Source organism: Etheostoma cragini, chromosome 2 (assembly GCF_013103735.1).
Source record: "Etheostoma cragini isolate CJK2018 chromosome 2, CSU_Ecrag_1.0, whole genome shotgun sequence".
In the NCBI taxonomy this organism is placed as follows: Eukaryota; Metazoa; Chordata; class Actinopteri; order Perciformes; family Percidae; genus Etheostoma; species Etheostoma cragini.
In genome coordinates, this window is record NC_048408.1 from 22,196,914 (window position 1) to 22,223,113 (window position 26,200).

At 43.1% G+C, this 26,200-nt stretch overlaps 2 protein-coding genes across 7 annotated transcripts in view; one reads left to right on the plus strand and one right to left on the minus strand.

Annotated features, from left to right (window-relative positions):
- Positions 1-17,957, plus strand: part of LOC117958771 (adhesion G protein-coupled receptor L1-like) — a 24,186-nt gene extending 6,229 nt beyond the window's left edge. The window contains exons 2-26 of one of the 6 annotated variants that reach the window (XM_034895399.1): positions 102-221; positions 2,327-2,540; positions 2,977-3,086; positions 3,838-3,852; positions 5,235-5,442; positions 6,352-6,616; positions 6,720-7,059; positions 7,145-7,438; positions 8,665-8,768; positions 9,061-9,246; positions 9,354-9,392; positions 9,547-9,727; positions 9,817-9,939; positions 10,073-10,290; positions 10,407-10,580; positions 11,318-11,530; positions 11,625-11,845; positions 11,949-12,015; positions 12,147-12,235; positions 13,034-13,202; positions 13,299-13,448; positions 13,548-13,644; positions 13,731-13,841; positions 14,628-14,651; positions 14,986-16,973. In XM_034895399.1, the coding sequence (XP_034751290.1) occupies positions 152-221; positions 2,327-2,540; positions 2,977-3,086; positions 3,838-3,852; positions 5,235-5,442; positions 6,352-6,616; positions 6,720-7,059; positions 7,145-7,438; positions 8,665-8,768; positions 9,061-9,246; positions 9,354-9,392; positions 9,547-9,727; positions 9,817-9,939; positions 10,073-10,290; positions 10,407-10,580; positions 11,318-11,530; positions 11,625-11,845; positions 11,949-12,015; positions 12,147-12,235; positions 13,034-13,202; positions 13,299-13,448; positions 13,548-13,644; positions 13,731-13,841; positions 14,628-14,651; positions 14,986-16,973 (5,670 nt within the window). In that variant the 5' untranslated portion in view covers positions 102-151. Of the gene's footprint in view, positions 1-101; positions 222-2,326; positions 2,541-2,976; positions 3,087-3,837; positions 3,853-5,234; positions 5,443-6,351; positions 6,617-6,719; positions 7,060-7,144; positions 7,439-8,664; positions 8,769-9,060; positions 9,247-9,353; positions 9,393-9,546; positions 9,728-9,816; positions 9,940-10,072; positions 10,291-10,406; positions 10,581-11,317; positions 11,531-11,624; positions 11,846-11,948; positions 12,016-12,146; positions 12,236-13,033; positions 13,203-13,298; positions 13,449-13,547; positions 13,645-13,730; positions 13,842-14,627; positions 14,652-14,985 lie in introns of those variants that run through there. The other 5 variants (XM_034895406.1, XM_034895407.1, XM_034895408.1 and 2 more) reach the window with 5 other exon arrangements.
- A 1,797-nt stretch (positions 17,958-19,754) lies between these two features.
- On the minus strand, positions 19,755-25,901 carry LOC117959273 (phospholipid phosphatase 3-like). The gene is made up of 6 exons (XM_034896306.1): positions 25,405-25,901; positions 23,000-23,157; positions 22,604-22,890; positions 22,455-22,512; positions 20,720-20,896; positions 19,755-20,617 (listed from the first exon to the last, which is right to left on the minus strand). Exons 1-6 carry the CDS (start codon positions 25,610-25,612, stop codon positions 20,516-20,518), a joined length of 990 nt encoding a protein of 329 aa, XP_034752197.1. The 5' UTR covers positions 25,613-25,901; the 3' UTR covers positions 19,755-20,515.
- Between the last annotated feature and the right edge of the window lie 299 nt (positions 25,902-26,200).

Consider the following 26,200-nt stretch of genomic DNA (forward strand, 5'->3'; position numbering starts at 1 on the left):
CACACACACACACACACACACACACACACACACACACACACACACACACACACTCTATCTCTCTCTCTCTCAATCTCACCTTTCCACTGCTTCCTCCCCAGGCTCTCCTTACGCAGTTGGTGGTGTGACTTCCTAACTCTTCCTGCCCAGCATGGCTGCGTCATTGTGGTTCCTGGGAGTGTGTGTGCTCACTCTGGCTCACGTTGCCCCTTCCGGTCAAGGTAAGTGTCACTGTGCTGAGGTAGAATCATGCTGATGTGTTGACACTGACACAGCAATCAGTAGAAAAAATTGCAAAAAAAATTCTAAAGGACGCAAAGGATGATGCCAGTGGTACGTAGATTTGTGTGACTCAAATATAAGTCATTGTTTTGCAAAGTGAGCAAAGTTGTCGTGAAAAGTTGTACAATTTGGCTTTAAAGAAGAGCGAAGTCATCTTGTAATTTACATAAACAAAAGCTTACTAAAACGTTTGAAGTGTACAGCTTGGCAAAGGGAGTTACTTCAGAAGCCGCCTGTGGCTCCTACTTTCTGCAAATAAAAAATCATTCACTCATTAATGTATTCAGCACCACGGACAGTTACAGTACACAAGTAGCATACTGATCACACCAACGTGTTCACTTTAAATGAATGTGGGTCTATGCCTAATGCAGCAAACAGCTTCTTTTCATATGTATAGTACATGACACTCAAGATGATGGACAACTGGATTAATGTATTGGTAATGCCATTTTCTCCAGTAACCCTGGTTTACATAGATTATTATGGCAGTCAGGTGTGTTGACACACAGGGAGATCCAGCTTTCAAAGGAATACAAAGAAAGTAATAAAATTGTATTATTGTCAATTTGTGGTTACCAAGCATCTGACAGCCAGTATAAGCTCCATCCTCCCCACTGACTTAAAACACAATAAATGGTGATGTACCCACGCAACACATGGCAGGTGTCACAGTGGAGGTGCAGTGTGATATATGTCAGCAATCATACTCTGTTTGCATCTGGGAATCCTTCCAGTGTAAACATTTACACATTCATTTTAAAGAATAAATTAAATCACACTCAAGGTGTCAACAGTGCAGAAATGTGGGTTCACTAATTTCTGATTACATCAAGTACAGGTATCAGCAAATTTCAATTAAGGTAATCAGAGTATGGTGTTTAAATGACATTTGTTGTAATTAGGAAATTAGTGTGTATCAACGTACCTGGTCATGGCTGATTAAATTCCTGTATCAGTATTTATCCATTTTACATATATAGAGGTCTGTACAATCTTCACTTGGAGTACCACTTCCATTGTTAAAACAAACAGTTGTTTTCTCTGGCTCTGGAAAGATCTTCTTAAAGTCTGAAAAAAAAAAAATGAAAATGATGTCATCAGGGTTATCTCCTCTCAGGCTTTTAGCCTACAAATTCATAACAGACCCCGACAAGGGTCTAAAAGTTTGGATATCTCAGTCTCTGCTGCTTCAAATTTGACAATTTGTTTAATCATGATAGTGGCGTGCCTCTGTGGATGGCAATGTTGGTCCACAACTTTGGTCCGGACTGAAATACCTCAACAACGTTTAGATGGATTGCCAATACATTTTGTGTAGACCTTCATGAATCCTACTGACGTTGGTGATCCCCTGACTCAAATGTTCACATGAATGAAGTTCACATTTGTGGTTTTCAGTGAAATGTCTCAACAACTACTGGCTGTATTGCTATGAAATTTGACACGTCATGTCGGCAGTATCAGTTTGAGCAGGTTAGCATGCTGAGCATTTCGGTCAAAGTACCGGCAGAGCTGGCATACTGACAGAGACGCTCACAAATCTGTCTGCCTTACGGGCCCCTGGTTAACTTGCCTGGTAGAGCAGGTGCCCATATATAGAGGTTTACTCCTCAACGCAGTGGGCGCAAGTTTGACTCCGGTCTGCAGCCCTTCACGGCATGTCATTTCTTCTCTCTCTCCCCTTTCAAGTCTAAGTTGTTGTATACAAATAAAGGCCTAAGATGCCAAAAAATAAATACAAACATCTGTCCCTTTTCAATTCTCCAACTTTATGGAAGTACAATACTAAATTGCTGTTTTGCTCTTCATACAGACTGCTCAAAATCACATTATTCCCAAGTTTCTACAAAGAGACAACCAGATTAATTTGCTCTCTAAGTTTACAAAGCAGTGCTTTTTGTGGATTCTCAAAATAGTTGCAGCCTGAAGACATTCAATTATAATCGTTCCTAAATAAATCCTTTTTTCTTTCTTTTTTTCTCCCTACCTTCCCCCTCAACACTCTACCTCATCTGAACAAACATCCACCCCTCATGAGCAGCTATGTCCCGGGCCGCCATGCCGTTCGGACTGCTCCGCCGGGAACTGGCATGTGAAGGTTACCCCATAGAGCTCCGCTGCCCAGGAAGTGACGTGGTTATGGTGGAGACGGCCAACTATGGACGCACTGATGACAAGATCTGTGATGCAGACCCCTTCCAGATGGAGAACACACAGTGTTACCTCCCAGATGCACTCAAGATTATGGCCCAGAGGTGTGTATGTGCTGGGTTACAGATTTGAGTATGTGCAAACATTTTGGAAGCAACTAAACCAATCGATGGGACCATCTACTGTTTCTTCAAACAGTATGTGTGCACACCTGTACAACATACGTGTGGATTAATGTCATAGGAAACGTTATACAAAGCCAATACTTGTGTTTTGAGTCATGTGTACGTGCAAGTGCAATAATCTCTTCAGTTGAGTCTGAGTGCCTGGCTGCACCATTAGCTGTGTACTCAGCAGTGTTTTCCTAGAAGAACTGATCAATATTCATCGAGAGAGAGAGAGACAGTAGACAAGTGGAGTGTCTTTTGCTTCCCCTTTTCTGTCTGTTAATCACTCTTCATCACTTCTGTTTTTTCTCTTTCTATCATCCCTTTCACACACCCATTTCACAACTCCATCCATCCATCTGCTATCCTCCAGATGTAACAACAGGACTCAGTGTGTGGTAGTTGCAGGGGTCGACGTCTTCCCAGACCCCTGTCCTGGAACATACAAGTACCTGGAGATCCAGTATGAGTGCGTCCCTTACAGTGAGTATGCATATATTTAAATAAAAACACACATAAACAACATACATACACAAACAAATTACATGCAAATATGTGCATGTGCACGCAAAACACAGAGATTTAACCTCTTTCTGCCTAGCTCTATTATAGTCTTTTTTATTTGTTCTTACGACCTCTGATGTCAACTGTATTCCTGATAGATTGATTGACAGGAAAAAAAAAATAATTCTCAGGGAGTGTGTGTGTGTGTGTGTGTGTTTATGTTAAAAATATAACAACAAAGTTGGATGGAGAAAGTAGAGAGAGGGAAACTGTAGGACATTTGCATACTGTTTTTCTTCTGTAAGTGTGTGTGTGTGCACATATTCAAGTGTGCACTTGTGCATGCATGCGTGTGTGTGTTTTCTTTTTCAGATTCCCGCCGTGGAAGTTGCTCTCTTTTCTCTACAGGAGCCTGATTGAGGGAAGGAGAGACCGAGGGAGGTGGAGGGATGGAAAAGGGGGAGGAAGGGTGGGGGGGAAGGGACGGGAGAGGAGAATAGAGGAGGGGAGTATGCTGGGTCTCTTTTGTGCTTCTTTTTTCTTTTATGTGAACAAAAAAGTTTGTAGTGAGAATGAGTTCCAAAGTCTTCATCTGTGCAATTCTTTCTTTCTTTTTTTCCTTTTTTCTTTCTTTCTCTCTTGCTTGCTTTCTGGCTTTTCTTTACTTCCCTTCTTTCACCCTCTGACTTCTCTTTCTTTCTCTCCCTCTTTTTTTCCTATGCTTGAGTAGAAGTGGACCAAAAAGGTAAAGACAAAACATTGTAGCATCTTGATCTCTCCTTACCCCCGACCCCCTCTTTTCTCTCCTTCTCTTCCTCTTTCCTACCATCTCTCTCTTCCTCCTACCCTAGGACGTTGTTTCTTAGTCATGCTGGATGTTGCCCCCCTTTTTTTCATTTCCTACTCGGTTATTTTTTCAACCCCCATTTTATTCATCTCTCGTTGTTGAGACCTGTCCTTTTATCCAATTTGATCCAGGTTCTGCACCTAGTCGCTCTTCATCTCTCTTGCTCCTGGTCGATCTCTCTGTCTCTTATTTCTCTCCCTCGGCCCCTCTGTGCACACACAAACATGAACACAACTGCTCACACAAACATAAACACAATCTTCTTTACACCTTTCCCGCTATTTCACTCTATTTTCTTTTCACACACAAACACCTTTCTTTCTTTCTGTCTTTCTTGCTTCATCCACCTTCCTTCCTTCCTTCCTTTCTTCCGAATCATTCCTTCCTACACATCTAATCATTCTCTTCATTCTGCTTATTTTCCCTTTTCTTCCCTTATAGGAAGAGCCCCTTATTTATCTTCATAGGAAAAATAAGACCAAATGTGTGTGATTGTATATCCTTCAGGATGTGTGCTTACCAAGCACTGCTTTTGTGTGTGTGTGTGTGTGTGTGTGTGTGTGTATGTGTGTGTGTGTGTGCATGCCTATTTGCATGCCAGTGTGAGACTGTACAGTAAACATATATGTCCATTCAGTTATTGACATGTGGGTGGACCAATCGTTGTGCTCGGCGTAAACTAACCTGCCCTCTCATTCACTTCAAGGCAAAACTCAGCCCTGCCTTCTGCGTCCCTGATTCTACCTCACACTCTTTTTCACTCTTTTTGCACTAACCCACACAATCACACACACACACACACACACACACACACACACACACACACACACACGTTTATAAAGAAACCCGCACATTTTCATTCCAGTGTCCCTGTTGTATTACTGACCACACACACACACACACACACACACACACACACACACACACACACACACACACACACACACAAACACACACACATACACACTCATTCACTCACTCACGCACGCACACACGCACACGCTAACAGTGTGTGATTTTCAACACTTTTATGTCTCTGTTGCTTGCCTCTCGAGATCAGCACAGGTGTTTTTTAATCCCTCCTTCTTTTTCTCATTCTTTTTTCTTCTTGCTGCATCAACTGCATCCATTTCTATCCTTTTTCATGCATCCATCCATTTTCTCTCTGCCTCCTTCTACTCTTTTCTCTCCCTCATTTCCCTCCTCACTCTTTTTCTCCCTCCCTCATCCACTTCTTTCTCACATCCTGCTTTCTTCCCCTCCTAACTCCCGGCTTCCAGTTTTCGTGTGTCCCGGCTCACTGCTCAGCATCCAGCCAGCTTCCTCTCTCCTGGAGGCAGAGCATCAGTCGGGGGCGTGGTGTAAGGACCCGCTGCAGGCTGGTGACAGGCTGTACGTTATGCCGTGGACGCCATATAGAACAGAGGCGTTGCATGAGTATGCTTCCTGGGACGACTACCGCCAGAACAGAATCACCACCACCTATAAGTGAGTAGGGCGTGTTCTCAGTATTGTTGCAGATTTGACCTTAAGCCTGGATAGGCTCTAGACAGTTATGATTGACATTTAAAAAATATATAGATTAAACGATTAATCAATTGATCCAAAGTCAATCTAAATGGTTTAATTTATAATAAAAATAACCATTAGTTTGGGGCTAATTTGATGTCCAGTTCAATTCAATAAAAATGGGAATAAAGCATTTAAAAGGGAATATAACATTTCAGTTAACTTTAGTTCAATTGTATTTCTATAGCATGTTTAAAAACAAGCATAGTTGACCAAATTGCTCAACAAAGTCAAAAAACTCAAAACAATACACAAACAATCCAAAATCCAAAAATAACTGTTAATTACATCTGTATATCATCAAGTATCTATTACAAATTAAGCAACAAGCAGAGTTTGTAATCATATTAAAACCATTTTTGATACTATTAATTGCTTGTGTTTATCCTGGCGTAGCTAGTTTTAACACTAATTTGTTACCCCTCTCTCAAATAGTTTGCATTTTTAGCGGCGGTGTGTTCATGCACAAGGGGAACAGAACTGTCATTAGTTTATGATTCAAAGTTAAATCCTGATTGGTGCACAGAATTATGTGTCTTTTTCAAACTGAGCCCAGCCAACTTCAAACCAGTGACAGGAGCACAGACCAAGACACAAATACAGAAATATGTCAAGTGAAATGAACAAATCTGTTGAATCTTTACAGAAAACTGTGTCCATGTAGGACCAGTATGATGAAATTAAGCTGATTAAAATCAAAAGGTTTTCAGTGCCTTTAACTTTCTTTTCCTAATTAATTAAATGAATTACATGTAAATATAAATAGTGTAAATTTGCATCTACTCTACATGCATGCATACATATTTCTTTCATCATTCTGTGTCCTAGGTTGCCTAGCCGTGTGGACGGTACAGGCTTTGTGGTGTATGACGGTGCCGTGTTTTACAACAAAGAGCGAACGCGCAACCTGGTCAAATATGACCTGCGGACTCGCATCAAGAGTGGCGAGGCAGTGGTGGTCAATGCCAACTACCACGACACCTCGCCTTACCGCTGGGGAGGGAAGTCAGACATTGATCTGGCGGTGGACGAGAACGGCCTTTGGGTGATCTACTCTACTGAAGCTAATAATGGACGCATCGTGGTCAGCCAGGTACAGTAGGAGTAAGAAAAACAGATCAATGACTGGGTAGAGAAAACAAAAAGGCTTTTAGTACTGAGTTCTCTCATCTGCTTATGTCCTCTTTCTTTTGCAGGTGAACCCATACACCCTGCGCTTTGAGGGTACGTGGGCCACCGGCTTTGACAAGCGTGGGGCGAGCAACGCCTTCATGGCCTGTGGTGTGCTCTATGCCGTGCGCTCCGTCTTTCAGGATGATGAGGGGCAGGCAGAGGGCCGAGTCGGCAGCGACATGGTTGTTTATGCCTACGACACCAGCCGTGGACAGGAGCTGCCCGTTCAAATACCATTCCCCAACCCTTACCAGTACATCTCCTCCATAGACTACAACCCCCGAGACAACCAGCTGTATGTGTGGAATAACTACTATGTGTTGAGATATCCATTACAGTTTACACCACCACCGCCCACTAAAGGTTTGAGGAACAAGTGCCCTTGTGTATTTGGACATACTGGTGTGATGATGTTCAACGAGAATCAACGGCGTTTCTGCCCCTCTAGGTCCCCTCTCCTCTTTGATGACTACTGTCCGCTCATACACGGCCACTGTCGCGTTGACCCCAGTGCGGCCGTCGGCTTCTCACCCTATTGGCGTCATCAACCGAGGACCCTTTGACCAGCGGCCGATCACAGCTATGGTCCCTCTGACTCCACGTCCACCTCTGCGTGTCCCCTTGGCTCCTGGGAGCCCTGGTCAGGTGGGCGGATGTGAGGGCCGGGTGGCACGAGGAGTGCAGTGGCCCCCCACCCTGAAGGGAGAAACTGTGGAGAGGCCCTGCCCAAAAGGGTCACTGGGTAGGTGTGCAGATGTCAGCATGCCAGTCTTGGTGTTGTGTTTATGTGTGTGTGTATGTGTGTGTGTTTGTGTGTGTGTGTGTGTGTGTGTTTGTGTGTGTGCGTGTCCGTGTGATAGTGCGAGTGTGTGTGTGTTTGTGTTTTGATGCATGTGTGTATCTGTATCTCGTTTCCCTTTGAAATGTAGTCGGATGCCCCCTCTTTGAACTTTCCCGCAGATGAGAGAGAGAGAGAAGAAGAATGGGGTTATAGTGTCAAGAGAAGCTTCTCAACTATTCCTCTCGCTGTGCAGCTGTCTTCCTTAGCCCAGTGATTCCTCTGAGCAAAAGCTGTAATAACGATTATGGCCATAAACCCGTGTTGCATTTTGTCTGGTCCTAATCATGTCGAATGGTTTGGACATAGTTTCAGCACAGAGGTGATGAATTCGCTGGGGAATTATCTGATACAGTATTACAAATCATGTTAATAACTGAATGTGAGTGTGGCACAGGCCACAATGAATTTTCAGAAATTATGTTTTGAGTTTTTCATGAAATACATAGACTACACAAGGTTGCAATAAAAAAAAAATCTGCTACATTACTGAGCTTTTTGGCCTGTGCATTCACTGGTTTTTGCTTAAAGTTAGTGACTTCAAACTTTATTAAAGAAGAAACTAGCTAAAGCTAATAAGCCAACAACCTAGGTGTTTTTGTATGGTGAGTTCATGGATAATATGTACAAATATATAAAAGGGACGTAAATATTGTACTTATATTTATCAGGTGGCCTCATACACAGCCCTAAATATATGCTAATGTTGCTTTTTGTTGGATGTTTAAATTTAAGTTTAAGTTTTGTTACTAACACTTTACTTACTCAATGTGTTTTTTTCTCCAAGTCAAGAATCTTTGATTACACAAACCTGTCACTGAGACGTTATGATGTGCAAGTAACTTCTTTTTTTTGAATTGCTAACACTTTAGCAATAACTTAGTAAAATGATATCTTCATGTCCAATAACTAAAACAAAACATTTAGTATCCATTACTGGATTCCAACAGAATCCCATTTAAGTGAAGCCCATGTTAGCCGGATGGCAAACATTGGCATGGGAACAGAAATTAAAGGAATGTAGTGGGTAAAAGATGCATGGCAAGGAGAAACAAACCATCTCCGGTACTAAAAAAAAGAGCTATCCTTTCTCTTTCTGACAGTCTGTGTCACCCTGTCTGTATCTGCAGGTATAGCTTCCTATCAGTGCATGCAATCTCCTGTTGGCTGGAGCTCCATAGGGCCTGACCTTTCCAACTGCACCTCTCCCTGGGTCAGCCAAATTGCACAGAAGGTTAGTCACACACACACCCAAACACACACACACACCCACACACCCAAAACAACAATACAGTGGGTGTTAAACTAGTTAAATATAGGTTTGAATGTATGAATGCGTGTGAATGATGAATGGTTTCTGTACTATGTAAAAGCGCACTCCTATACACACGCACACATTTATATTTACACACACACTCACACCCACGTGCACACACACTGTGCAAATGCCCTAAAGCAAGTCAGCAAGCACTTCTCTCTTAAATGTCAAAATATTTGACATTACAACCACCCCCGCCTCACTCCAGATCAAGAGCGGAGAGAATGCTGCCAACATCGCTGGAGAGTTGGTCAACCTGACCCGCGGCCGGATCTACGCCGGTGATGTCAGCATGTCCGTCAAGCTAATTGAACAACTATTGGATATCCTGGACTCCCAGCTCCAGGCCTTGAGACCAGCCAATAAAGAGTCAGCAGCACGCAATTACAACAAGGTAAATGGTTACTGTTGTCATTGCAAAAGTGTACTTGACCTTTCCTTTGACATTAGAGCGGAAATGTCAGTGTTGATGACTCTAACATAAGTTTTTCTTATTTTCAGCTGCAGAAAAGGGAACGCACATGCAGAGCTTATGTTCAGGTGAGATAAACAGATAGAAAGATAGATAGATAGATAGATAGATAGATAGATAGATAGATAGATAGATAGATAGATAGATAGATAGATAGATAGATAGATAGATTGATAGATAGTTAATCAGGACTAAGAATAAAACACTGTGTCTTTCTCTCAGGCGGTTGTTCAGACAGTTGATAACCTGTTGGGTCCTGAGGCTCTGGTGTCCTGGGCGGATATGAGCAGTGTTGACCAGTCCCACTCAGCATCACTGCTGTTAGACGCAGTAGAAAAAGGAGCATTTTTATTGGCTAACAATCTCTATGAAGGCCGCTTCAGTGACAGGGCACCAAATGTTGGTATGTGGTCTAATTTTTTCAAATGCTTCTTTTGCTTTACACTTTGTGGAAATTACCAGTTTGTGTAAGCTTTCCCTCTGTGTGCACAGATCTGGAGGTGTATGTGCTAAATACAGAGGCAGACATACATGACTTGACGTTCCCTCACTCCTATGACAGCGACAGCATCTTGCAGATATCAGCACTGGCTCTGCAGCAGTACAGCAACAATGGTGTGTGACACACACTAAAACTTATCAACGTTGTACACAGTGACAGCTCAGTTTTATAAAGTATATTGCCTGGGTTGGTAAACTATAGGTGGTACAAGTAATGAGCATCACTATGTCCCTGTTTCCTCTGCAGGTCAGGTGAAGCTAGTCCTCTCTCTCTATAAGAACCTTGGCTCTTTCCTGACCACCCAGAATTCGACTCTGCGGCTCGGATTGGGTCTGGGCCAGGGATCAGAGGCCAGGCGTAGGAGCCTAGTGGTCAATTCCCATGTCATCTCTGCCTCTGTGCACAGAGGATCGAACAGAGTGTACCTCTCCGAGCCAGTGATCTTCACTCTCAGGCACCTGCAGGTCTGTTTGGAAAATCTTATCCCTCAAAATTTATGTTGAAAAATGAGCAAGTTCATATTCTGCAGAACCTGTTTGCTAAGTAACATTTCTGTTGTGGTGTGCATTTGTCTCCACAGTTGGATAATCACTTTGGCCCCAACTGCTCTTTCTGGAACGGATCAGGGGTTTCTGGGAGTGGCAGGTGGTCTACACAGGGCTGCCGCCTGTTACACACCAACAACACACACACTACCTGCGCCTGCAACCACCTGTCCAGCTATGCTGTCCTCATGACCTATCAGCAACCTGCGGTAAATAACACACCGCAAATAGCAGACAGAAAGCAGATTTTAGCCCATAAGGCCATTTTTTCTTGATTTGCATGAACCTTCTCTCATACAGAACAGACAGACAATGACATTTAGTGTAGCAGAAGTGTCCCACTCACAAGATACACCAATGAGACTTCAGTATGTTTAATTGTAAAATATTGAGCCAATATTCTCACAGCACTTAAAACACCCATGCACACATTTCCTTCACTGGATTAAGCGCTACTACTGCCACTGCTGCTTGTTTTTAGTTGGCCAGGTGCCAAACTATAATTTAAAGAATCCAGCTCCATCTTTGACTAACAAACGCTTTCTGACTTAACCTTTATGCACCCATTTGCTGTAGCACAGTTGGACTTAACCCCCACTGTCAAGCACAGAGGGGTGATAACTGTGGGTTGTAGCTGTAAGAGAGAGAGAGTGATATGTACTGCAGGCTATTTTGTCCTGCCATGAAATTGAATTATATGTTTCACTGCAAAACGTTGCCTTTGTTGGATGTGATTTTATTAATTTGAACAGATGTTGTGCAACACACTGGGGCACACAACCAGAGGCAAAAACACACCAGCACTCGACACCACCAAACACCCATCCACATATGCTTACAAATCTGCACCTGCACCTGCATGTGTTCTGACATTCATGCATGTACTCCTTACAATCAGATAAATAATCTCTCCGGGCTTTCTTTCCTGTATACTTCTCTTTTTCAGTTTGGGGTCGGCGTAGAAGAGCTTCTCGTCTATGTGGTTTCCTGGGTTGGCATCTCCGTAGCACTGGTGTGTTTGGCCACCTGCCTCACCACCCTGTGCTGCCAGGGGGCGCCCTGGCACACCGACCACAGCACCATCCACTGCAACCTGTGGGCCAACCTGCTCGTCACTGAACTGCTCTTTCTTGTTGGTGCCAACAAGACGCAATACACAGTCAGTGCTTGGATATTACTGTTGTATTCTAAAGCATTTTATGTAAATTAGCATTTCCCTAAAACTACTCTTACTTCTTTATTTAAATTTGCAGGTTGTGTGCTCCATCCTTGCTGGCCTGCTGCACTTCTCGCTGCTCTCTGTGTTTTGCTGGTTGTTTCTGGAGGCGGTGGAACTGTACTTGCTGCAGCGGGAGGTATTCGAGGGACGTAACTCCAGGAGGAAGTATTTTTACCTGTGTGGCTACTCTATTCCTGGGCTAGTGGTGGCCGTGTCCGCAGCCATAGACTTCAGAGGCTACGGCTCAAAAACTGCGTAAGTTGACTAATGTGTGTGACTGTGCACGTTTTGAATAGATAAAGTTACTTCTATTCATCTGTAAATTCTTGCGTGTGTGTGTGTGTGTGTGTGTGTGTAGATGCTGGCTGCGAACAGACAATTACTTCATCTGGAGTTTCCTTGGACCTGTTGGTGTTATTGTTACGGTGAGAGTTATTGCTCTCTTACAGTACATTTTCAAATAAATTTCATATCAATCAGTGTGTGATGACATTTGATTATTATTAATGAATATGTATACCAAACAGTGTTTGTGGTTCGTTCTTTTTGGTCTCAGTTAAACCTAGTTGTCCTGGTGATGACCTTACATAAGATGCACAGCACTGCTGCTATGAAGCCAGACTCCAGTCGCCATGACAACTTGAGGTAAGTATAAAATCCCAGCGGAGCTCTTTAGATTTTAGTAGCTTTGGCTCCAATCACACAATAATTCTAAAAAATAGTAAGATTTGAATTCATGAACTGAAACAGGTTGATATAAAACTGTCCTTATTTTTTCCCTGCATATTTCTTTGTATTGCTGTATTATTTTCATAGTTTTCAATGTTTCTTGAGCTAAAGGAAAGAGCTATTCCACGTAGAGATTTGTAGTTAATTAAGATATTGACGACTCATCTTAGGTGAGATACGGAGCCAATGTAAATCACATGAAACAGATGTCAAACGGTAAATCGTTAGCATTTTCGTTAAATATCAACATTTTTTAACAGCATTTAAAAGACCAGAATAAAAGGTACTAAAGCAGTCTTGACAGCAGCATGAACTATATGGTCTTTGCGTTCTTTGCATTTAGATTAAAGGACAAACCTTAGCTAAACTGTATAGTGAAAAATAGATGGGAATAATTGCCAAGGAAAAAAGAGAGCTAAAACAAGTGGCTGTACACCAAAAACGAGTCTGAATGCGTCTTTATTTGTAGTTTTTCCATTTTAAATGTATACCCTTGAGGATGGTGGCACACTGCTAAAGGTGGATGTGTGCAAACTGTTCCTGCATTGATATTAGTTGCACGTACACAAACTCTCTCTTCATTCATGGTTGAGCTTCCCTGTAAAGTAGAACCACACTGTACCATTTAGCTCGGTGACCTGAAATTCAGCATTTTTACAGATTTAGGTAAGTAAACTCTTGTTGAAATCGTCAGAAATTGAATTTGATTTTCAGGGCGTGGGCAGTGGGCTCCCTGACACTGCTCTTCCTGCAGAGCGTCACCTGGTCCTCAGGCCTCATGTTCCTGTGTGCTCCGTCTCTCCTTCTGGCTTACCTCTTCTCCTCCCTTAACACCGCCCAGGGCCTCCTCATCACCATACTGCATTGCACCCTTGCCAGGAAGGTCTGTCTATTTGTTCATGTGTTATTTTGTTAGTTAACTGCAATACTCTGTAACGTCATCATTTGTGACCAAGATATGTTTGGATATTGCATGTAGGGTCAGAAGGACTATGGCCGATGTCTGCGTCTTTCGCAGTGCTGCGTCACTTCCTCTTCCAGCTCTCCGGACTCGGTGAAGGGTGCTGCCCTGCGGTCCAACAGCCGCTACACCAGCAGCCAGAGTCGGAGAGCTACTGCTAACAGACAGGTACATTGCAACAGACTGTGCCTCTATATATCAAGCTCTTTGTTCCTCTCTCGCTGTGTCTGAGGCAGTCTGACCTGGTGTGGAACATTTGTGTTCCAGAGTCGTATCAGGAGGATGTGGAACGACACTGTTCGCAGACAGACTGAATCGTCCTTCATCGCTGCAGACGTCAACAACACACCTACTCTTAACAGAGGTAAAGATCTTTTTCTTTTAAATGTCAGAATTGCCTTCTCATGTTGTTCAAGAATGTTGTATTTAGTTTTATTCCTCTCTCCTCAGCTGCTTTGGGGAACCATTTCCTTACTAATCCAGTGTTGCAGACTCATGCTGGAGCCTCTCCTTATGACACCATGCTGGCACAGGGATACAACCAACCGTTTACCTCCACAGGTACATTACATCCCAACGTTCTGACACAGCTCTCAGTACCTTGCAAAACCTTTTACTTGACATTAAAAAATTTCTCTGGATGCATGCTCCCTCCAGTTTATCAATAAAAAAAGGTGTACAGCAGAAGTGTCAAGGAAGTATAATATGTTCATTATCTGACATGTTTTGACACAGTTTTGGAAATAACCCCTCTTTGTCTACTTTTTGTTTTTTTGCTTGTTGAATAGAGTCCAACCTATAGTGGATTTTTTAGGGCAATACAGATATCAATGTTGAAGAGATACAAAAAAGTTTTTTTTACATAAAAAAACTACATTTCCCTTGAATACCTTAATTTGCATTATACAAGATTTGTGACCATGATAAGACTCTTAAATTAATAAAAAATGATTGATTGGTGACAATTTTTCTAAATGAGCTCAAAAACACATTATCTTTACCCAATTTCTTGGCAGCATACATTACTTGCAGATACCAATATATTTGGGATAATATACAGTATATGTGAAAAAATTGACAAATAATAAATGAGCAAATAATATGAGCCAACCGATTTATCGCTTAGGTTTTTAGTGCCTGGCTCTCTCTGAGTGGTCTAAGACTTTTTCCAGTACAATTTGTAATTTTTCTGTTTTGGTTCAGAAGGATCGTTTGGATTGAAGAGCTGGAATGTTTTTCTTTTATACCCGTGTGGTGTTCTGTTTTTATTTTTTGACCTTGATTGTTTGTCTTTTAAATGTTTTTTGACACTTTCCCTCTCTGTCTCTCTGTCTTAACACGGCCCAGTAGGAACCTTCAGAAACAAGCAGAGTATGAGCTCTCCTTCATTGTGCTCACTCAAGTCATTGAGCGTCACTTCCTTGTGCAATTCATAGACCTATGTGCAACATTTGCACACATTAATTATTCATTGATCATGAAGACATAACATACTGGACATCTCTGCCATGTGCACATAACCAAACATTTCATCAAATAATATTGTTAATATCCAAACACCTTCAGTAGGCACATGAACCAAAACATGAACCCACACATGATTTCTGCTCATTCATGTACATGTTCATTCATGTACATTTCTTTATGTAAATCTTTTTAAGGTATCGCTGTTCGGTAATTTTCATCTTCCTGTTTCTTCAAACAGAGGGTGGTGTGTCCCAGAGCCAGGAGTCCTGTGGGTTGGACAGTGTGTGTCTCAATGGAGGCTACACCCCTAACACCTTCACCCTGCACGGTCTGGGAACCACACCTGGGTCCCGAGCTGGAGTGGTGGGCAGCACTGACCTTCTGCGGGAGGGAGGAGTTGGGATAGGAGGTGATGACATCTCCCCGGCCCTCCTCACTCCCCACGGGACCACTGATCTGGGCAGCGGTGCTGGAATGCATCGTAACTTGTCTGATGCAGCGGCCCTGGAAAAGATGATAATCTCAGAGCTTGTGCAGAGCAACCTGAGGCCCTCAGTTGCCATGCCTGTTCCCCCTGAGCGCTACGGTAGCCTGGCGAGGCCTCACCACCATGAAAGGGCGGCTCTCACACACACTGCCACTTTGACTCGACACGCACAGCCACCCCAAGAGGGCTGGGCTGCCACCATGCAGCCAAACACACGCCACAATGCACAAGAGGGCTGGGCGCATTCACGGCACCACACACAAGACGCTGAGACACTTTCTACAACACGTGGACAAGATCAAGCCACGACGCCACGTTTACAAGATGGCTGGTCACATTCCCGGGTTTCTGGAGACTCTGAGTCCCGTGAGCTGCTGAAAGACGGGGACAGGTCGTTGCAAGGCACTCTGAGTCGCCGCGGGCTCCAGGACAGGCAGCAAGCCCGCCCACCTGACGTTCAGGCACGGCCCTACTCCACCCTCAGTCGCACACCTGGGACCCTGTCTCGCCACCGCAGCACAGTGGAGCCGAGTGGAATGACAGACAGAGACAGAGAGAGGGACAGGGAGAGAGACAGGGAGCGTTACCGGGACAGGCCCCTCCCGCCTCCTCCTCCCCCTCCCCCACAAGAGTCTGAGCCCCTGTACAAGGCTCTGGAGGAGCCGCTGCTGATGAAACAGAGGGAGGCAGGCGTAGAGGCATGGAGAGGTGGCCCGGACAGAGAGAAGGATGAGACATTTCTCTTAAAAAGAGACAAAATGATGGACGAATGGAGGGGAGGAACTGAAAGAGGGAGGGACGAGTCTTTTACCTCTCAGGCGAGAGACGGAGAGATGGACGAATGGAGAGCTGGAATAGAGAGAGGGAGGGAGGAATCTCATCTGCTGGAGAAGAGAGGGGGGAGGATTGAGGTGTGGCGGGGGGAGACAGACCAGGAAGAGACTTTTATAACTCAGAAAAAAGATTTCGGAATTGACGGATGGAGAAGCGGGATGGGCAGAGAGAAAGATGAATCCTTGTTTTTAAAGGACAGAGATGGATGGAGAGCAGGGATTGAGCGGGAGCATGAGAAACAGAAGGATAGAGCACTGGATGTGTGGAGAGGAGGGATGGATATAGACAGGGAGGAATCCTTCATGTTCGAGAGCAAAGATGGCGGTCTCGACGGGAGAAAAAGAGGGAAAGATAGAGGGTCGCTCCGGTACCACGGCGAACGAGAAGATTCTGAGAGCTTTGCTTTGCCTTTGACCCCGGACCTAGACCTTGACACTGACTCCTCACCTATTTACGCCCGAGATTCAAACCCCTCCCCGCTCTACCCCGGGGACCGACGCTCGCCTCCACTCAGCATCTTCCCCCGAAGCTCACCCCCGACAAATATCTTCGCTCCCCGAGACACTAACTCGCCTCCAAACAATCTCTACTCCCGCCACTCCCCCCAGGTGTACAGCCGAAGCAGCTCCCCTCCTCGCTTCTACACTCGCTCCTCTCCTCCGACCCTCTCCTATCCCGACAGCAGCCCTGAAGGTCAGGAAGAGGTCAGCCCCACTGGCCAGCCCCAGCGGCCCGCCCTGGAGCTGCCCTACAGCCTGGGGCGACCCCCGCTGGGCCCCCGGCCCAATCACCTGCAGACCTTCTACCAGCCGCCGCCGCTGGCATCCAATGGAGAGGCAGTGTACACAGCAGAGCCCACCTCGGAGGGAGACGACGGACAGATGCAGCGGGTGACAAGCCTGTGACTAGGGCGGTGGTGATCGGGGCATAGAAACCAGGGATGAGGAGGAAGAGGGTGATAATAACAAATAATAATGATCAAACTGATGAAAATGATGATGAGTATGATAAAGAGGATAATGATGATGGATGATGAAGGTAATTATGATGACAGGGATGGCTCCTCCCTGCTTCTATCTCCCGATCACCACGAGACTTCCCCCTTTTCATGTTTTGTTACTTTTCTATGACTGTGATCCATTTATTACTCTTCCTCCTCCACTTCCTCTCCTTACCCTGTCTTTCCTGAAACCCTACTGTGTCTTCCCATCTCATTGGTGCTTATCGTTATTGGCCTATCGTCTAAGTTTCTATTGGTTTGTCGGCTGGGTGTTGCCCTTCCCTGTAGCAAGCAAACAGTGTGTCAAAGAAGCACTTGTGTGTTGCCAAAAAATCCTTTCAAAGAACATGTGCATGACTTTATAGTGGCTTTACAAGGCTACATACTGTAGGAGGAAAGTGTCCGAGTGTGCTTGTGTAGCTTTATAAGCATGCATGAGTGTGGAGTGAAGTGAAGTGTGAAGGATGTGTGTGTGTGTGTGTGTGTGTGTGTGTGTGTGTGTGTGTGTGTGTGTGTGTGTGTGTGTGAGTGTGAGTGTGTGTATATACATCATTCTTGTATAATTAATGTATCACAGTGAAGCATTTTATCAGTATCAAATGGGGGGCCTCTTACACACATCCCCTCCTGCTGATTTTGAACTCTAAACCAATCCCATTTCACATCAAGACCAAAATCTTTGCCCCGCCTCTCCCTCCACCTGCCACAAACTGTCGGTGATGGAACTCATTGCCATGGAGTGTGCAACAAAACTCTTGACTCCAGAGCCAGAGATCATATGAAACATACAAACTTTTCTGCAACCCCCTGAGATCCTTGTACATATTGACCTGAAGTGTTCTGATTGTCTTGTATTGCTATTGAAGTTCAAGTAAACATGTGAAATAAATGTCAATGTCTTTCTTTTGTGTGGATGTAGAGAGAGGGAGGGTGTAACAAAAAGGAGAAGGACTTCTACAGCGGAAAAGGAGGGGCAGGAGAGACTGTTGATGTATATAATAAAGAGAACAACGGTGTTAGATAGATAATACTGTTATTCCAGACAATGGTTGAGTAATATCATAATTCCTCTTCATCCCCTATGGGACATAAGGCTTCAATGAGCTCTCTCCATTGCATTCGATCCCTGGCAGCATGTTGGGCCTTTCTCAATGACAGGTTACGTTCCAGCTCTTGTGTCACAGTTCTTCTCCAGGTGGTTGTAGGCCTCACAGGTTCTTTGTGCCAGTTGGTGTTCATCTTAAGGCAACTTTTATGATGCTATCCTGCTCCAGCCTCAATACATGTCCTTATCAATCTCATGCGTCTATGCTTAATGTCCTTGTTGATGTTCCGGCTTCATGTTTTCTTGTACAGTTCGTTGACGATCTTGTTAGGCCAAAATATCTGGCATATTTGTCGGAGGCATTTATTAAGGAGCACTTCCCTTTTCCTCATGTCTCTTTTGACAACTCGCCAGCTCTATGAACCATACAGCAGAATAGACTTTACATAGGAGCATCTTCCTTTTAAGGCTGTATTGTTTTGATCTCCAGATAGGTCGGAGTTGGGAGAAGGTAATTTGAGCCTTTCCCAGCCTTCCTTTAATATCTTTAGAGTCCCCGCTGTCCTTACTGATGAGACTGCCCAGATAGGTGAAATCTTCCATAAACTAGAGTGGTTCCTCGTTAACAAGGATGGGTGCTATGGGGATGGAGCTGACATGGTTGAATATACCTAAGTTAATTTAGTCATATACTATAGGCCTACGTAAAGTACTTGTACTTTACTTGAGTACTTCCATTTTCTGCTACATCCTACTCAGGCCGCCAGGAAGTGTGCTCAGCCTTGCAGCCAAATTCTTTTCAGTGGCCACTCACAGTATTGCAACGAGAAATCCCAGTGCTGCCCGAAAAGGATTTTTCCACATAGGCCACCATTGGAGAAGAGACATCTGTGAAACAATTGCCAGGACACCTCAAGCCAAGAAAAGTGATTAAAAGATCCGTGACATCACCAGAGTCTGTGGGCCAAACAGGAACTCGCAAGCAGGGTCAGTTGGAAAAACACTACTGCGCATATTCAGTGGGTTCATATCACAGAAGTAAACCTGGAAGCCTAAAAAGTTTTTTGCCGTATGTGTGAACTTTACCATTGTTCATCACAAAAGTGATGAACAATGGTCTTGAAAAAGTAGAATCTCCACTGCTGTGTAATTCCAAAGCTGTTTACGTTCTGTAAGCTGCACAAATCAATAGCTTCATAGGAAGGACAAGTCGATTGACTCTGTGTGAAGATAAAGTGACACACCCAGAGAAAGTTTTCAGATTCTGTCGTACCCTTTACCATCTTTTAGCTGCCAGTGAGGTCATGTTTTTGGCTCAATTTGTTTGCAGGTTTGGTTGTCTGTCAGCAGTACAGAAAAACTACTGGCCGATTTCCCTGAAACTTGGTGGAAGGGTGCGTGGGCCAAGGGAGAACACGTTAGATCTTTGGAGCAAATCCAAATCACAGGGTGGATACGCAAATTATTTTTCACTTTTCTTGGAATAAGCTGAAAATAATGGCCAAATAACTCAGTTAATTTAGAGGATGTACAATAATCTTATAAAAGATTATGCAACAACATAAAAAAAGTTATTTTCAAAATGTATATCCAGTAAGTATTTTAAAAAGAATGTCACAAATGAACTTAAAGAGACAATGATTAAAAAAAGAAATAAGATTTTTCTTTAATGATCTGTGTGCTCTTGGAGTGGCAAGTAGTCTAACAACATTCATTAGCATTCACGATCTAGTAACGTCCGTGCTTTTCAAACATGGATTATATTGTGTTGACATTCTCATCGTCATTCTCTAATTATTAAACGTTCTCTCTATTTGCGCTTTCCTTAAATACCTTTACATTCACTGGGTTCATGTAAAAAAAAGAAAAAAAACTAAAGTACAACATATATTACATGTTTGTATAAAATATAATACATCCTACTCACCAAATGACTACAAAGTGGTAATTAATAACACTAAAATGGAAATCAAAAAGTGCTTTTACAGTATCATTTGAGTACAAAATCTGTATATATTTACAGGTGACCTGTAGAGTGGTAGTAGCTGTTTGTTTTTGCAGGATTCAGTCATCTCATCTCACAGGTAAGTATCACAGGTGAAGGCTAGTAACAAAGAGAAAAAGGTTGAGTGCTTGGCTGCTTACACAACACTCCAACCGAGCAGTCAGTATTGTTCTCAGCACCCTCCCTCTTCATTTCTCCCAGTTCATATGTTTTGTCTTTTGACCCACATACAGTATTACACAATTTCCAGTCACTCTCCGTCTCTGTCCCAATCCTGAGGTATGTGGTTTGACTTCACAGGAAATGGTCTCACATTCTTCAAATTTCTTGTCCATCCAAACTAGATCACAGGCAGCAGGTGGATGTTGGTCCAGGCAAGGGTTGGTGGAGGTGAGGTTTAGCAGACAGTGTGGTGGGGCGACAAGGGACTGTCCAGGGTCTCAGTCGGAGACAGAGCTAAACTTGACTCACTTTTAAACATGGACGAGATGTGGAAGGCCTTGAAAACAAACAAAAACACACCAAATCTTAAGATTTGAAACATGCATTGACATTTTGACACCCAACCAAAGCAAAAACAAGCAGACAAAGTTTTACTGACCACCCAGTAAGCAGTGAGGGCTCCCTGAATGTAGCCTGTTAGCACGTCGGAAGGGTGGTGCCTGTAGTCTGAAATGCGGGTCAGACCAGTGTGGACTGCCAGCAGAACCAGGAAGAACTGCAGTGCCGGCCTCAGCAGCCGTGCCCCACGCCATGTCAATCGTGCCTGCAGGTAAAACTACATGACAAAAATAACATAACATAACTTGATTCAATATATTAGGTTATTTATTGCAAATGACAATAAGGTTATCTGTTACTGTAAATAATGACCCATATCTTTGCAGTTGGCCTTTTTCATTATATATGTTTTTGAACATTAATAACAAGTCTATCATAAGTACAATATATATAGATCCCCCAATCAACACAAATCTTACAGTAAATTTGAAGGAAATCAGAATGTAGGACAGAATACCATACTATTTTACGTAGTTTACATTACATTGAAACACTTATATTAAAGAGTGGCCTAAAATCATAATTCTCCCCATTGTAAATATCATACATAAGAATATTTAGGCATTTTGACCTGTTGAAAACAACAAAGGCTGTACAACTGGATTTTAAGTCAAGGACCTTCTCCAAGACGGAGCCCCAACATTAAGTTATGATGAAGGTGATGCCCCTATTATTTATTTAGGGTTATTATGTGTTTTAGTAGTGCATACAGGATTACCAAACAAATGTGCACTTAATAAGATTACAATAAATTGAATTGCCACATAGTGAATTTGAAGCCTTTTTGCCCCCTGAGGATTGAGTCAATTGCCCGCTTTGCCCAGTCGGTGACCCTCATCAAGTCTTTTTCAGGCAAATACTGTCTAAACAATAGTTGATTACAGTTGGCCCAGTCTTATTTAAATACTGAATTGTATCTAAGAATGGATTAGAGGCTCAATGTATTGAAATGTCAACATTTCCATCCAAATTCATAAGATTCAGTGCGTCAAATATGGATTCAGAATTCAGTGCACTTAATGGCCCTTCTAAGATCTTAGGCAAAGAACATCCTTGTTGGGACATTGGATATGCCTTGTTTTTCATCTTCCCCTTTTTAATTATTTCAGCAAGCAAGCCAAGATTTCCCTCACACACAAGATGGCACACATATGTACATTAATATGCTGTGTGCGCACAAATGCAGGCACTTGCACGGGGACACACATAAGCGACCATAAACAAATATATAAATGCAGGAGCTCACACACACACACACACACACATACACACAATGGAGGAGAGCAGTGAGGCAGTGAGGCGAGGTCACACTCCTCCCACAGCAGAACAAAGCTGTCTCTGTTTGTCCCATTTCTCCATTTTAGTCCTTCTCTTTCTTCCTCTTCTCTTTTATTCCCTCACTTTCTGCTGCTAACTGGACTGATGATGGCTCCCTGTTTTATTCATTCTCTCTTTACATTGTATAGATAGATGGTATTTGGAAATTAGAGAGACAGTGAATTGCATTGGCCAGTGTTTGAGTGTATTTGTGGGAGAAAATGTATAATAGATAGATAGATAGATAGATAGATAGATAGATAGATAGATAGATAGATAGATAGATAGATATATAGATAAATAGATAGATAGATAGATAGATAAATAGATAGATAGATAGATATATAGATAGATAGATAGATAGATAGATAGATAGATAGATAGATAGATAGATAGATAGATAAATAGATAGATAGATAGATTGATTGATAGATTTAAAAATATGTATAAATACTCACTGCTAAATAGAGCATTGTGTACATCGCAAAGGAAGCGTGGCCAGAGAAGAAGGACTTCCTAAAAAATAGGAGAATAATTTAGAATAACACCTAAATGGCCCATAATACATTACACATGTGCATAAACATAAAAACACACACACACACACCTGGCCTCGTCTTCTAACCGGTGGTCAGGCTGGCGGCAGTTCACTGTTGAAATGTAGGTTCCAGGTGTGCAGTTAAGCGACGCATAGGTGACAGCGCACACAGACAGGAAGTGCGGTCGCAGCCTCCCAACACTCAGCTTGGCCATGTTGGTCAGTGACTGGCCGACACAGCAGCCGAACAGGAAGCAGCCCAGCTCCTTGTACAGACAGGACACATACAGGTTCCTGACAAAGGCCTTGGAGCTGACGCCTCTGAAACGAACTCGATAACACTCCCCAAGGGCAATCTGGAGGTGGACACTTAGTCAGAACCATCGTATTATATTATCATTGCATTGTATAAAATGAATAATGGAAAACCATGACACAGGGAGGATCAGGATGATGGGCACTCACAGTGAGGCCGGTGATGATGATGCCACCGGTGATGAGTAATTCGTCCGGAATGGCCTCTCGGTGCAGATAAGGATAGGTGATGCTGGGGTCCCCGCACATGAAGCCCCTTCTGTAAGGACTCACTGCCTTCAGCTCACATGCAAAGAAAGGGATGGAAGCTGCACAGGAGGAGGAGGAGAAGGAGGAGGAGAGAGGCGATGATTTGATATCCCAACAGTCCCCAGTGGGAGTATGGACATTCCTCTTTGTGATGTGAAAGGGGAGATGATTCGTGGGAAGAGGAACAGAGCTAAGGATAAGAAGACTGAAATATCTCGGCAAAAATTGGTTGGACTGCCACTGATGTTTCAGCAAACATTCACCAGATGAAGTACCCTACTGACCACGGACCTTTCATCTAGCACAATCATGAGGTCAACATGTAATTTGCCGTAAACTTTGGTTTATTGATCAAATAACTGTAAAAACCAACCCATCAGCCTTAGCTATACTTTGTTACTAGTGCTAACTAGCAAACATGCTAAACTGAGATGGGACCAAGGAGAATTAACTGTCAAACATCAGTATGATAACACTATGTAACTATGAGCAATATTATCATTTTAGCTCAAAGCAATGCATGGCTGAACAACTGCTTAACAAAAGAAGCCAACCCCCTTTAATGTATAATGTTAAGTAAACGAAAGCAGCAATGCAAGAACTTAACAGAAATAAACATGATTTAATCCAGATCAAATAAAGAAGAGTACAAGTTTTTTTCAGTATGTCACAGCTCTGATAGTCTTGTCATTTCTCCCCAAAGAATTGACGTTGGACACCCAGCACCAAGACCGATGTGACTCTTCATCTTCATCCCTGTCACACACCCAACATTAAGTACGCAATCACAGATAGAAGTAATACGGACTAAAATGAAAAAGAAAAGAGGAGGTAACAGAAATTCAAGACTATATTAAAAGGAGAAGGGGAATCTGACACAGAGAGATGTAAAACAAGGAATAGTTTTACAGGAAAAAAGTGTGTGTGTGTGTGTGTGTGTGTGTGTGTGTGTGTGTGTGTGTGTGTGTGTGTGTGTGTATTTGTATTTCTGTTGATGGGAAGGGAAAGGGTTGGTTGTTTGTGACTTCAGTTGAACTCTTCCCTACAAAACAAAGACCAACTGCTGCATCAGACCAGAGCCAGATTCAGCCTCACGCCATCTCTGTTTGTCTCTGGGTGTCCTTCCCCCCGGGCTCCAATCTGTTGTTATACAGACTACCTCTCTGTCCAGCTTTTTCCAATTAGCCGACATTATATAACCTACTATGGTCACATATAGGGGCCGTGGACGGGAACAACAATTCTGCACACACACACACACACACACACACACACACACACACAGTAGATTGTGCATATATTTATTTACAATAAATCCATTTCCCTCTGGCCCGGCTCTACCCTGAGAATTGGAGGTTGTCATGGAAACTGTAGAATTCCCTGGGCAAAGCACAAACCAGCTGGCATGGAGCACTCAAGAGTTTGCATGAGTAGAAAAAAAGAGAGCCAAGAATACATGGAGATGCAGAGAGAACTTTTTGTGTTAATTTTCTCAGACTCTGCAGGCCCACAAGCGTGATTACCATGCCTAAATGTAGCCATTGACTGTCTTTGTTGATTAAGTTAAAAAGGGACGGAAACAATGAGGAACAGAACTCAACATGGCGGAAGTCCACCCTTACCAGAATTACTCTCAGTGGTTAGGAAAAACACTTTTTAGCGGAATTCACCTGTAGTATTCAAAGTTAAAAATGATTGCCTAGTGCCTGAACAGATCTCAAACTTAGTAGTTGTATTGATTGATTTATTTGATTAATAAAATGTACGTTCATATCACCCCACAATGATCAGATCAGATTTTTAGTTTTTTTGTTGTACCCACACATCAAGACTGAAGATGTTCATATATATAATCACATTAGACAATAGAGCAGCACATCCTCACAATTGAGGTAGCTGGATGAAATTCTATTGAGTATTCAGCTGTTCTTTTCAGCTCTAAAAATGCATACATAATGAATTAATAACTGTAAGTAGGATATGATCCACTCATCTCACCCTACTCTGTTTGGACAAAATAACAGAAACACCTTAGGATATAAAGCAGTTCAGGGCAAAAAATGCCCTTACACCACATGACCTCATTGATCAACATCAGCACCTCGCATTAAGCAATTATCAATTTAAAGATCTATTCAAATATTTTGTTGGGATTAATAGTATTACACAGGTGCCTTTGTCAAATTGAGTTCACTCCCGGTTTACTTAAGTCCATAAAGTTCTAGCATACCTACACAGCAGTGCTTTCAACAAGTGCAATAACATATGTGAAGTAGGCTACTGTTGCTATACATTTCGATATTTACCCAGGAAGAAGCAGAGGAGATCTAGGCCAACCAGAAGTTTTCTTTTGGATAAGGCCGGACCTGTTATTTCTATGAAATTCTTCCCTGTGCCGTTCTTCATCCCCATATCTGGTGCGGCAAAGCTGCTCTTACTGTCCGCCAGTTTGAGCTGGAGGTCCGCGCTGGAGGCTGGCCGACCGGAGCTCTGCGACCCAAACGTATCCAACATGACGATGCTCTGCGGGTGGAAACTCGGAGTTAAACTATGTTGGCTTTAGAATAGGGAGCGTCCTTGAACTACTTATGTGCAGAGCTGCTGAGAGCATGTAAGTAACTCCACAGGTTGACACAGTATTTATGCTCCCCCCGGCACGTGTCACTTCGCTGACTCTCACAGTCAAATTTCTTTTTTACGCATTTTTAATTTCATCACAGAGTGTGCAGGGCTCGCCCTGACTCGTTAGGTTATCCGTCACCTTGAAGATATGCACTACGGTGGAGGGAAACACTTCTGACTGGTGGCGCAATACACTGGAAGATCATCTCTCTCTCTCTCTCTCTCTCTCTCTCTCTCTCTCTCTCTCTATCTCTCTCTCTCTCTCTCTCTTTAAAGTACCAGCCGAAACAAATGATTGTTGTTTGATTTCATACTGCTAGAACGACCAGATGACCTTCCAGATCTTTTTTTTACAGAAATATTTACATATAGTAAACTCTTAATAAAGTTTTGTTTCTTTAATACATTTATCAGTCAGTTCTGTCCATCACATATTTGCAGTTCGATACCTTGGGTTAAAATCAGTATGTTTGGTCGGTC

Excerpts from the sequence above, each read along its gene's own strand:
- LOC117959273 (XM_034896306.1), bottom strand. The coding sequence starts at position 25,612 with ATGTTGGATACGTTTGGGTCGCAGAGCTCCGGTCGGCCAGCCTCCAGC. Across the intron at positions 22,891-22,999 it reads TCATCATCACCGGCCTCACT|ATTGCCCTTGGGGAGTGTTA; the intron begins GTGAGTGCCCAT and ends GTCCACCTCCAG. Across the intron at positions 22,513-22,603 it reads CGGTTAGAAGACGAGGCCAG|GAAGTCCTTCTTCTCTGGCC; the intron begins GTGTGTGTGTGT and ends CCTATTTTTTAG.